The sequence below is a fragment of the Spermophilus citellus genome, assembly GCF_964194105.1.
Source record: "Spermophilus citellus genome assembly, chromosome: 5".
NCBI lineage: Eukaryota > Metazoa > Chordata > Mammalia > Rodentia > Sciuridae > Spermophilus > Spermophilus citellus.
Genome location: NC_138186.1, coordinates 171,340,257 through 171,354,116, shown reverse-complemented (window position 1 = coordinate 171,354,116; position 13,860 = coordinate 171,340,257). Strand labels below are relative to the sequence as shown.

The window sequence follows — 13,860 nt, the reverse complement described above, 5'->3', positions numbered from 1 at the left end:
CAGCATGGGGGTGTCAGGTGGGGTAGGGGGAATAGGGTGATGGTGTTGTGCGATGTGTTCAGAGATGAGCTCTGTGACATTCATACTGCAGCTTTGGCTGCCTTCAGAGTCTGTGAGATGCCCTCAGGTGCAGGTAGATTACCGTGTAGGGAACTATAGTAGTAACTGTGGAGTGGAGTCCCAAGACTGAGGTAACCTGAGGAGCCTCTTGTTGGTAGATGGGGGTCCACAGGGGAGTAGCAGAGATCCTGTGAGTAGGTAGCAGCTGAGTGTCCTGCGTGGGAGCAGAGTGGTGTCTGCAATGGTGCTGACAGGTGATCCTGCTAGGGTGCTCATGGAGGCCTAGAACTTCCGGAGGCAGGTGTCCGGAGTCAGGAGTCCTACTCGAACACTAAGGCCTAGAGCCAGACTTGGGGGCACAGCGCTGGTGATTTCTGCGCAAGAGCAGCTGTGGTAGGGGTCCTCTATCACTCTCAGAGAAGCACTGTTCCCACTAGTTGAGACCCGGGTCACGGAGCACCACAGATTGCTGCCTCCCTTTGGCCTGCCATCTTGGATTCACAGTATTTTAACATTTTCTTCTTTAAAAGTTTAGATTTACATTATCTGCTAATACTTTGCCAATCATTGCTGTTTAAAATTTAAGCAAATTGAAATACTTTAAAAAAACCCCATTATTGTAGCACAAATTCAAGCAATTTAAGATGCTTAGATTGAGAATCTCTGCTTTCTGGTCTTGTGTGCTGTCACGGGACTGACTTCTTAACATCCACGTGCATCTTTTTTGGGCAACCTGCTTTTGGTCTCTGGGGTGTTACAGGAGATGGACACAGCCTCCCAGGACTTTCCCAGCTGCTCAGTGTGCTCACTGGGAGTCCCGTACCTACTGCCTCCTGTGCTGTGGTGACTGTATCACTCCATTTTTGGGTGCTGATGTGTAATTTGGCAAAGTAGAGAAGAGAGATGTCATATCCTGAGTTGTGCATCCTTGCACCAATTTTTTTTTTATAACTTTAATGTTTGTTGGAAGATTTTTTTGCGAAACTGGTTAAGGTAACATAGTTATATTGTGTTTTTTATTAATTGGATTAACAATAAAATCCAACATGGAAGGATTCATTTTCTGCTGCCTCATAACAAAACACCATAAATTTAGTGACTTAAAATAACACCCGTTTATTGCCTCCCTGTTATATAGAACAACAGTCTGGTCTCATGTGACTAGTTTTAAGACTAAAATTAAAGTGTCATCCATACTTAGTTCTCATCTGGAGGCTCTGGGGAAAGCTCTGCTTTCAAACTCATTCCTGTCATTTCATTGGGAGAATTCGGGTTAAAGACTGAGGTCCCTGTTTACTTACTAGCTGTCACTGGGATCTCTTTTTAGCTCCCAGGCTTTGCTGCATTTCTTGGCATGCTACTCTATCTTCAAGCCAACAATGACTCTTCAAGCCTTTCTTATACCTCGAATCTCAGGTTTCTTTTCCTATAAGCAGGAGAATACTGTGTGTTATTAAAGTGTCCATGTGATTAGATCAGGCCCAGTTGGATATATCTAAGACCACTTTGAAGGACAGGATGTTCTATTAAGGGAGTAAAATCCATCCTCACCGTAGTTTTGAGGGTTATGGAAAATGTAGAAACCAGGAGAAGTTTTAGGGAGCTCTTTTAGAATTCAGCCTCTCACAAAAGGCTGTTCTTGTTTTATTGTATCTGTAGTTTTGAATCTTGATGATATTTATAAAGAGGGGATTGATTTTAAAGTCTTACTGTACAATTCAGGTGATAAGACCTACTCATGCTTGTTTTTAATTTCTAGGATGACTTTCTTATGGGACAGTGTATAGTATAATTTTGTTTATCATTTTAAAAATGTAGAACAGAACAAAGATGGGAATTAACATTTTCTTTGCCATATTGGTTACAATGCAGAATTTCTGGAAGATTTCATTCATTTGCACATCTTCAGTTTTTAAAAAATCAATATGAATGACTTTTACATGTATTCCATCTATTTTCTTCTTTTGAGCTGGAAATTTAAAATTCCTATATTTTACTCTAAATCACCAGGCAGATGTCCCATAGGAAATGGTATTTCAGCAGATCCCAAACCAAAGTCACTTTCTTTTCCATGAATCATTTCCTACCTCTTATATTTTAAATCCTGTTCTGTCGTCACTGTCGCCACTCAAGGTAGAGACTGTGCAGTCTCCTTGGACATATCCTCCTTCATCATTGTCTTGAAATGTTTCCAGTTCCTGTTGGCTAGGGTTGCCCTGCATTGAGAGCATTTTTAAAGTTGTTAAGGTTATGGTTATTGTTATGTTATTGAGTATCAGTTACATAGATATGCCTGGTTCACAGTAGGCATTTATTGAATGAATGAAATAATTTCAACATTTAGAATTAGTCATGTGAGCCATACTTTGTTCTGTTAGTGTGTTCCTGTCAACCTTAGAATGTGGTTGTGGATCTATTTCTTTATTCATCTTCATTTCTTTTAGTTTTCTGATTCATCTTAAAGTACAATATAATGCTTGATATGAGATAGACTTTAATAATATTTTAAATGAATTACATTGAATTTGAAAAATATAAATAGTACTATTTTAGAGGAATTCTAAAAAAAATAACATTTCTGGATGAACTTATAAAGAAAGTATTTTTTAGCAAAGAAAAAAGTATGACTTCAGCTCATTCTGAGAAGACTTATATATATTTTGATTATTTTTTTCAAATCTGTCAGTCATAAGTTTGGTTTATATAAATGCCTGACATTTGCGACTCACATATTTTTAGGGCATTATTTTAAAACTTTGAGTAAATAAAAATGTAGATACATTATTTTGGCAGGGTATAAAACGGCCATTAAAAATTAAAATTACAGTTGCTGTTCTGTTTGTCTTATCTAAATTCATTTCTGAAACAGTGGCTATGGAAGTTATAATGATTCTGTTCATATATTTATTATATCAGTCTCTTTGTGGGGATTCTTCTCTTCATTCCCCCTCCCAAAGATTTAATTATATCACATAAAACATGTTTTCTTTCCAATCTAAAAGATTTTAGTGTATCCTTAAAACAATGCGTTTGACTCTATGGTTTATTTCGTGGGAGCATTTAACAGAATTTTTTTTTTTTTTTTAAATTTTCAGTGCTTCACTGAAAATTCCAGTGGTTAGTGACAGACTTTAAATTCCTGTTGTTATTTGAAATATGGAAGACTATTCTAGATTTCCAGGCAAGGTTGTTCTTGTCCTTTGGTAGCTGAAATATTTGTTCACCCTTCTATGGTATGTGTTGTGGCTAAGGGGCAGAAGGTTATTTACTTAGCATTAGGCTTATTTGCATTTCATGGCTGTTGTCTAGCATTTGAGAAATAACTTTCACTTTTAGGTGACTAGATTTAATCTTCATCATTTGGTTAATAGTAGACTATGTGGATCATGTTAATAACATATATTCTACCTGTTCCTAATTTCTGACTACTTGTGTCTTTGCTCTATATTAACTATCCCAGCTTGAAAATCATTTGAACAATGTTACCATCCTCTAAACTGGGAACTTCAGTCATTTCACCTGTCTTCAAGGCAAAAAAGTCTTAGGCTTTGTTGGATCACTTCCATTTTTACCCCTTGTTTTTTTCCATTTCTGGTTAATCTCCTTTAATTCATTAATAAATTTGTCTGAGAATAGTCCTCAGGTTTGCTTGTAGATTCACCTTCAGATTTGTCCCCCAATATTTGCCTAATTGGTTGGATCCAGTCTTGGATACCTGTCCCTGTGTGGTCCTGTTCTTCCTTTTTTTCTGGCAGTACTGAGGATTCTGGGGATTGAATCCAGAGGCACTCAGCTGCTGAACTGCACAGCCATTTTTATCTGTTATTTTGGGAAAGGGTGCCTTTGGAATAGCTGAGGTTAAAGGCATGTACTGCCATGCCTGGCTTCCACTTGGTTTCTCTGAGGTGACTTTGAGGTACACATTCTGATTAACATGGTGATTAGACAGACAGTTTCTGGATTTGACAAGTATCATCTTATGCACTCATGGATGTATCTGAAGCATTAACTATTCTGAAACAAAACTAAATGAAATGTTCCTAAATGTGGACAAATAAGAGGCTTGAAAAGTCATATGATATTTAAACAGTAGCATGACATTTTCTAACAGGCATTTCTCACAATCTTAAATCTCATATTTCTTGATATAAATGTGCTCATTATTTTGGTTAAGATGGATATTATTGAAATAATTACTCATTAATTACTTAGTTTAGATCTTTGCGTGTATTATTACCCAATGGAGTAATTACTGTTATGAGTCTTGTATTTTTATACAAGGACAATGAAGCTCAGAGTGTAACTTGACTCCCCAAGTAACTTAAAGTCAATGCCTGCAGTTGAGTGTGATTCTGGTTACTCAGAGCCCTGGGTCTCCCACCAGGTCACTGTAGATTTGGAACTATGTTTGAGCTGAAGAAATTGGGATTACGCATCTGAACGTCTGTCCCTCTTGTGCACTTCACTGTGGAGGTGCAGCTGTGAGCCACAGAAATGTCAATTGTGTGATCTTAAGCTTATTCTTAATAGTTCTACTTGAAATGATTTTTTCATCTTTATATAACTTTGAGCAATTCAGGTTTATAATTGCATTTCTCAGTTAAAAAAAAAAAACTTTCATTGATGTCCTCAGCTGGGAAAAAACAGTTAATTTCACTTTGGTTTAGAAAGGGATCAGTATGGGACTTACTTTCTGACAAATGCAAACTATGAATGTTGGAAACAATGTCTTCTCAGCGAAGGTTCCCTGAGGCTGTTAATTCACATGAGATTATTGATTAGTTAGGTCAGAAGACTGCTAGTACATTAAACCAAGGCTTAGCAAATGTCTGCTTTTTAGATTAGAGGCAAACCTCCTTTCAGGGAATGTACCTGGTTAGAAAGATATTATTAAAGTATTAAGGTGAATATATATATATATATACACACACATACATATACATATATATATACATACATATATATATATACACACACACATACATACACACACAACACTCACACACGGGAGGTAAGCATAATTATAATAAGGCATTTATATTTATTTTGCATCCTCTTTGGTTAAAAAGAATGGTATCAGTGTTTATGGAGTTTAACAAAATCTACAGAAATCTCTTATTCCTTCATTTCCATTATATCTTTATAGTCATTTATATCTGTCATGTAATAATCTTTCATTGCAATAAAAGACTTTGCTGTTTTAAATACAGCCCCCCAAAATGAAATGTAGAGCCTATTAATCTCTTCCCTTTTCTGATAAGTAGTTAGAAGGAACTTCTGTATAAATCTATGGTCATAAACTGTGTATATGTGTATGTGTGTGTGTGTTTTACTGGGGATTTAACCTAGGTGCACTCTACCACTTAGCTATGTCCCAGCACTTTTTATTTTTATTTGAGACAGGTTCTTGCTAGGTTGCTGAGACTGGCCTTGAACTTGAAGTTTTTCTGTTTGAGACTCCCAAATTGCTGGGATCACAGGTGTGCATCACTGTGCCAGGTAGCCATAAACTTTAATGTAAAGGGTGATGTGTAATACATAGAAATGTATTTGCAGAATTGGTGTAGTGTTATATGCAGGCTCAGAGAATGTGCTTTAGGACTTGGGATTACTGATGAGTATATCTGTGATCTTGTAGAAGTGGGCAGTTTCTAGCAAACATATCCCTACTACCCCTTCCCAATTTTCTCTGAAATCACAAGAGACAATGACTTATTCATTGATGAATTTACTTAATGATGATAATCCTGGTGTTGGTGGGGGGGGCCAGAATCACTCCTAAGTTTGGTAGTTTTCTAGGACTCACAGGTTTCAGCGTATAGTTGTGTTCATGACTAAGATCTATCTCAGTAAAAGTATGGTGAGGAGAGGGAAAGGCACACTGGCAGAAGTCCAGGGGAGAGCTGGCTTGGGCTTCCAGGAGTTCTTTGTGGAGTCCTTCAGACATGCTTTTCCCCAGCAGCTTGTATAAAGTGTCGTTACAGGGAAGCATGTTAGAGGCTTGCTACCGAGGCTTTTATTTGGGGGCTGGTCAAGCGGACAGGTTCCACAGTTTCAGACACTCAGAGGAAAAGCAGGTGTGAATAGGCCGTGTTGTTTGCGCGGTGCCTTTAGTTAGCCGTGGCCTGGGAACTCTCCCAGAGCCAAATTCCCAGACGCTAGGATGGCCAGCCCGGGAAGATCCTTTCTACAGGGAGGACACCGAGGCTGCTAGGTTAATTCCTTTCTGCACAGTGCCAGGCCCTGTGCTATGTGGAGAATGAGGCAGATCAGTTTTGTCCTCACAGAGTCTAGTCTGAAGTTCTATTAGTGCCTACTCGGTAAATAGGAGGTTTCCCCTGGTGATGAGTGAGCCGACACACGGGGGCAGTGTACAGGACAGACCAGTGCAGCAAGACTTCCAGGTGCAGTGTGCAGTTAGTAAACGGGCCTCTCAGGTGAAGGGGGGGAAGGGAACTGGCAGCCAAAACCTTGAGGGGGAGGGCAAAGATGAAGGGAACAAGGGAGGAAGTGAGGTCATTTCTATTGACTCTTCCTTTCTGTACTAAATTAGACTTATTTTCATGATAAGCCTTGTGAGTTCAGGGAGTTTTCTGCACAATATTTCTTTCTGTCTAATTTACCAAAGTGTAAGATTTAGCAGTCAGATTTTTAAATTTATAACTTGAGGTAAAAAGTGTAAAGTAAAATTCCAAATTGAAGGTAACACTAATAGCAAAGTCATAAAGTATAATAATCTAAGACAAGAGAAACTGTGGAAAAACAATAGTCAGTTTGGGTTTATGAAATAACTCCTGGGCTTGCATCTTTGTTCCAGTCCTGATTGTTGTTCTGTGGCCAATAGAAAATTAATTCAATTACATAGTGACTCTGCTTCATTTTCTTATTTTATACCTGAAACTATAATTCAGGGTTTGTCAAATGTTTGTTACATTTCCTGTTTGCCCGAGGCATGAAACTTGTTAAATTTTTTTTTTATTTATATATGAGTGGAATGCATTACAATTCTTATTACATATATAGAGCACAGTTTTTCGTATCTCTGGTTGTATACATAGTATATTCACACCAATTTGTGTCTTCATACCTGTACTTTGGATAATAATGATCATCACATTCCACCATCATTATAACTCCATGCCCCCTCCCTTCCCCTCCAACCCCTCTGCCCTATCTGGAGTTCATCTATTCTTCCCATGCTTCTGCTCCGGATGCATGATACTTTGTGGCTTAACTGAGCTAATGTGTGTGATGTGTGTAGCATGGTATCTTTTACATATGTAGGAAACACTACAGTAAGGCCATCTGCTGCTAAGGATTGTTTGTTAATAACAAATGCTGTTAGCTGTTCTATGTTTTTGGTAGGGAAGGGGCTTAAATAGTTGGAGTATAGATGCTAAGAAAGTAAATATTCCTAAAGAGAATGTGTTAAAAGTTGGATTTTGGGATTCTAAAGGCAAACAATTGATTTAAAAATTATTCCTCTGTAATCTTCATTAGCTTCTGGATAATGGAAGGTTTATATAGATGCATATATATGTGTGTTCCTAGAAGAACAATTACATGTCATTTAGGAGAATACACATGTGTACATATACACAGATTAGTAAGAACACCGTGTTAAACAGTGTGACGGTCCAGGATTGCTTAGTATGGCACACGATACTTGTGTTTGACAGATTTTGTGTTAATGTGCTAAAATAATTTATCTTGCAGTATATACTAAGAAAATTTACTTCTTCTGATATTCATTTTGGAACTCTCTTGAAACTAATAAGAATCTTAAAGTAATCTGTATATACACTCAGCTCTGAGGTTTGTGGAGACTATGAGGATCTCTCAGGCTGCCAAGAGTTTGAAGTCCCTGGGTCTCTTCTCACTGGAAACCAAGTATAGGAGCTTTGCCATATTGGAGGGAGTGTTTTATAGCTACAGAATTTTTTTTTTCTTAAACATCTGTTTGAAGTTGGACTGTTATCTGGTTTCATAAATATTAATTATTAATTCCTGGGTTCGTATATGACAAAAACAAAGCAAAAACAAATAAACCAAAATTTCCTAACCTGTTTTATTTAGTAACATCCAGATTAAGCAGCAATAATGCCCGCAGAAATCTTGTATCAAACTAAATCTTTATACTCCGTCATCTGCTCCTCATTGGGCATGAATTTTAGCTACACACAGTTCAGCTGTTCTTTGACAATTGTACATGGAATTTTTAAAAATCTACTTAAGAATTAGACTAAATCTTTAAAAAGGTGAAAATGATTTTACTTACTGCTCATACCTAGACTAGATAGAGGGAATTATAAAATTGAGAATATTAGTGTGGTAAGTCAGAGAAAGGGTTATTAGTCATGTATTCCTTAGAATTAAAAAATAAGGTTTATTGTAGTCCAACTGAATTTAGCTATAGTGAGATAATGGGAATTTAACTTTCTCCCCTTTTCTGTGGCAGGGCATGGGACAGAGAGCTTGAGGATATGACACCTACTTTGACATGACACCTACTTCTTAACCTTAAGAATTCTCTTAAGGTTAAGAAGACCTGGGTGAAGGTAGTGTAAGGGGCCTATGAAATGGAAGTTTGGGGACCAGGGTGCAGGTGCCTCCATGTTAAAGGGAGAGCATGCTAGACTTCTGCCATGTGTTCTGACTGCTTCTTTAATACCACAGAAAAGAAGGATTCTTCTCCATAGTCAGGATAGTAGAGTTACCAATTGAAAACTACTGCTTTTCCTTTTTCCAACAATGTGTCTTTTAGTATCTATAAGTTAGTCATCTAAATTTATCCTCAGAATTATTTAAAATAATAATTCTCTAGCCTCTGATTTGATAGTTATTCTTAAAAAGAACTTTTATGGATATTCAGATACAATACTTAGAAACAATAAGTGCTTCAGGATTTATAGATCTCCTTTATCAGAATAATAAATTGTTATGGTAACAGGTTTTTAATCATTGGCTGCTCCAAGTTTATCTTACGTATTTTCTCATTGTGTCCTGAAATCAGGTATAGGCTGAAGCTTTTTGAGCTCTGATTTGAAATCACAAGTCAAAAATCCCACTTAACCTCCTGTAACAGGATGCAGTTAAAATACAGGCATATTAAAATACTGTAGAACATTATTTTCAGGCTGTGCATATTTGAGGTGTATATGAAACATAAATGTGTTTCATGTTTGAATTAGGTTTTATCCCAGTATATCTCATTATATGTATGAAAATATTTCAAAATCTGAAAAAAAAAATTGAAATTCAAACCTTTCTGTTTTCAAGCATTTTGAATAAGGAATACTGTACCTGAATTGGAGACCAAAAACTGGGCTGCATGTTCTGCTTGATACTAGGATATTGTTAGCTCCAGGCTCTGTCTACTAATATAACAAGACAAAGTTTATATGTGTGCTAATTGTATATATATGTGTATATCTACCAATATAATATTAAACCAGCATCTGTGAAGTCACACGTGAGTTTGTATTGATATTTCCAAATCTATTACCATGTGGATCAATCTCAATTTCTCCTCCTGTCCTCGTATGTATACTGTCCGAATTGTTAGCTCTTCCCCACTGGGCTAACAGCTTTAGCCACTAGAGCACAGAGCTTATGTATAGGTTTTGGTTTGTCTGTTTGTTTGTTTTTGCATTTGGTCTTACAGACTCTGCTCATTCCCAGGGTTATGTTGATCAATACCTTATCCTTATCCCTTCTATTCCCTTCAGTGAGATTGTTTCCTATATTTGTAGTAACTTTAGATTTTTTTGGTAAGATTCTGTTTTCTATCCCTGATCTTGAAAGTGATTTTAAAAGTTTGTGCATATTATACATATTATAGTTTAGTCTTCGTGCTGTGAAGTTTTATGGGTTTTGACAAATGGCTTAGTGTCTCATATTCACTATCACAGTACAATATGGAATATTTTTATCACCCTAAAATATTCCTGTGTTGCATCCATTCAGTCTTTCTCCCTTCTCCTTGAAAATTTGCAAATATTGATTGTTTACTATCTCTGTAGTTTAGCTTTTTTTTTTTTAGGTACCAGGGATTGAACTCAATGGCACTTGACTACTAAACCACATCCCCAGTCCTATTTTGCATTTTATTTAGAGATAGGGTCTCGCTGAGTTGCTTAGTTTCTCACTTTTTCCTGAGACTGACTTTGAACTCACATCCTGTCTTAGCCTCCCAAGGTGCTTGGATTACAGGCATGCACCAACGTGTCCTGCAAGGACATGTTAGCCTTTTTAGAATGTGTGTAGTCGCAATTATATAACATGTAGCCTGCAAGCCTGGATGTATTTAAGACCCCTCCATGTCATTTCATGACTTGTTAGCTGTTTTCTTTTGTATTGCCTGATCATAGTTATATAGATGTATCACAGTTTGTGTAGATGCTTATTAGAGGACAGCTTGGATGCTTTCAAATTTAGTTGATTATGAATAAAGCTGTCCAGAAACATTCTCAAACAGGGTTTCATGTGGACATGAGTCTTTATATCAGTTGAATATTGCCTAATATGATCAGGTATTGTTGTGTGATTGTTAGGGAATACAGAAAGATGATATTTAACTTAGTGAGGCACTTCCAAATAGTCTCCTAAAGTAATTGTGACATTTTTTCTTCTTATCAGCAACAGATGAGAATTGTTGCTCTATGTCCATATAACAGTTACTCCTTTCAGTTTTTTAGACTTCAGCCATTGTAATAAGTCAGTAGTAGAATCTTTTTTTTTTTTTTTTAAAAGAGAGAGTGAGAGAGGAGAGAGAGAGAGAATTTTTAATATTTATTTTTTAGTTCTTGGCGGACACAACATCTTTGTTGGTATGTGGTGCTGAGGATCGAACCCGGGCCGCACGCATGCCAGGCGAGCGCGCTACCACTTGAGCCACATCCCCAGCCCTTTTTTCTTGTTTTAACTTCAACTAATGACAGATGAGTATCTTTTTGTACCTTTGTTTGTCATGTGTTTATTTTCTTTGGTGAGTTGTCTATTTAGACTTTTGGCTCATTTTTAAATTGTGCTGTTTTCTTCTTGTTTTTAGTTTTTAGTTCTTTGTATGTTTTGGATGCAAGTCTTTTATCAGATATTTAACTTAACAATAGGACTGTATGATAATGCATTGAGAGGAATGGAGATGACAAGGAAAGATGTGTTGGTTATGATGAAACTCCTCCCACCCTAGTTTTCTGAGAAATTGGGGAGTAAAAGAAACAGAAAAATAGTAATTGAGAGTTAAATCTCTTTGGGGAAGAAGTGGGAAGATGATTCCTTTAGTTTTGACCAAGATGTTCCATCTTGAGGTGATACGAGAGTACCCAAGCCCAGGAGATGGGAGGAAGGGAGACTCCAGTACACACTGTAGTGTCATCATCATGGACTGTTGAAGAGGAAGCAGAAATCAAGGTCAATTACAATGTTAGGATACGAACTAAGGTGATGTGCCATGAATGTTGCAGAGGGAGGTGTCAAGGAGTTAAGCGTGGAAATATGTTCAACTGTGGCCGACACAGTCAAAGACAACATGACATGTGCATTGTTTTCTTGAAGGTCAGGTAGGTGACCAGCCTTTTGTATCTAGGCACACAACTCGCTTCAGCAGGCAAGCACATTCTTATGTAATAAATCTCTTGTCCTTGGTATCTTGTAGAATTCTCAAACTGAATTTTACTGTGTCACATGAGTTGAATCATTAGTGTGCTCTTTTGCCCTGGGTAAAACATAGATGGTTCATGTTTTTCTTTCCTCTATTCCAGTGTTCAGGGAGGTGTGGAGGTTGGGTGTGGAAACTAGCTACTGACTGTGCTGAAAGAAATCCTTTGCCTTCTCAGAGATACCATTCTGTTGCAGAATCCTAACAGTTGTGACTTTAGTTCCCAGCAGAATTAATTAACACATATGAATTCTGTCTGTTTGGGAAAACATACAGCCTACTCTAGAGTCATCAAGTCATGCTTCCTTTCCTCCTTTGCTGTCTTGAAGCACAATTTTCCACTGCCCTTTTCACCAAAACGTCCCTAAAGACAGTCATTTATTGAAACAATCCACAGAGAAGTTGCAGTATTAAAAAACAGTTATCCTCACCAAGAATAATTATTCATATCCTATTTGTGTTTGGGATTAATTTGAAAACATGTAGTTTTATATGTTCAATATGAAAACATGTATGAGTATTTTGTTTGAAAATCTTATGTATATTCAGCTGTTATCTGTGACTGTGAAAATTATTTCAGTGAATCTCACTCCGTACATAGAATATAAAAATTATTCTGAATTGAATGTTGGTCGTACCGTTGAGTTTAGTGCTCATGAGAAAAAAGAAGGAATTTGTGGTGAAAGGCACTAAAAGATGGAATATATTCACTAAACTTTTCTCAGCACCTATAATGGTTTAGTGCTAGGTTCTCCTCTTTGCTTCTATTGCTAGTCATATTGAATCTGAGATGATTATTCACTGAAAAAACAAATATATCTTAAGGCTTCACGTACCACACTATAGCACAACATTGGTTCATGGAGAGCACTAAAGCTTACTGTTAGAAAACAGACGTGTAGCATGATGTCTTTTTTTAAAACCACTAAAGTTCCAACTTAAGATTCTTTTTTACTGGATTTTAATGTGATATCTTATAGAAATGCTGTTTTAACCATTTCAAATGTACAGTTCAGTGATATTAATTTTATTCATGATGCTGTGCAGTCATCACCCACATACTTCCAAAGCTTTGTGTTAATGCCAAACAGAAACACTCTATTCATTAAGCAAAAATCTCCCCATTCCAATGTTTGCCAACCCTATCTTCGATAGGTTAGAGGTTACCGGATCTTAGCATGATGTCATTTACTGTCTATTTCATGTATATGAAGATGTCATATAGGTAAATTTTGTTCTTCTCAATTCTTTTACAGGTTTGACAGATGAAAAAGTGAAGGCGTATCTTTCTCTTCACCCCCAGGTATTAGATGAGTTTGTGTCTGAAAGTGTCAGTGCAGAGACTGTAGAAAAATGGCTGAAGAGGAAAAACAACAAAATAGAAGGTAAGATCTCATTCAGACTGAATGTGGATTAATTTTAAATAACTTTTTCTAGCTCCTTATTACATAAGAACAAGCATTTAATACATTCCAGAAAGCAAAATATAGGCTCATGTTAGTATTTTGAGTCTGTCAATTTCATTCTGTTTAAAAAGAGGAAGTTAAGTTAGAATGAGAAGAAGTGAATAGTAAAGATTGATTCTTGACTTCACCACAAACACACATGCATGTATCCCTAGAGGAGTAGACTGGGGTCCCATGGTCCTCTCAGAGCCCTGCCCCTAGTGATATAAGAACCTGCTGGTAGGCCCCATCTTTTAAAGGTCCACAGTAACTCCCAACACCACCACCTTGGGGGGACCAAGCCTTGAAAACACAGACTTTTAGAGAACATTACCTGTATTCAAACCATAAAAATTATTAATAAAGATAAGAAAATATTATTTATAGATATTTCATAGGCATATTCACATTATTGCATTTTACCAAAAAAAGTCTTAAATTTTGTATAGGCTGAGTTGGAAAAGAATAATTGGTTTGTTTTCTTTCACAGTTATAAACTCCAATAGAACATTTATCCTTATGAAATTTTTAGTAGTAAAATAACTTTTGATCTAAACTATAGAAAAGAGAGTAAGAGTTGAAAGTTACTATTTTAAATTTTGGATTCCTGGAATTCCAAACACACTGTACTATTAATTCTATGCAAAGATTTCTACAGGATGGTTCCTTTTATATGTTGTTCTTTTAGTCTCTAAA

General features: G+C 36.7%; 1 protein-coding gene across 1 annotated transcript in view; it reads left to right on the top strand.

Moving 5' to 3' along the window:
* PDE10A (phosphodiesterase 10A) overlaps positions 1–13,860 on the top strand; it is a 276,543-nt gene that overhangs the window by 106,195 nt on the left and 156,488 nt on the right. The window contains exon 2 of the mRNA XM_081296321.1: positions 12,976–13,127. Within this exon, the coding sequence (XP_081152447.1) occupies positions 12,976–13,127 (152 nt within the window). The remainder of the gene's footprint in view (positions 1–12,975; positions 13,128–13,860) is intronic.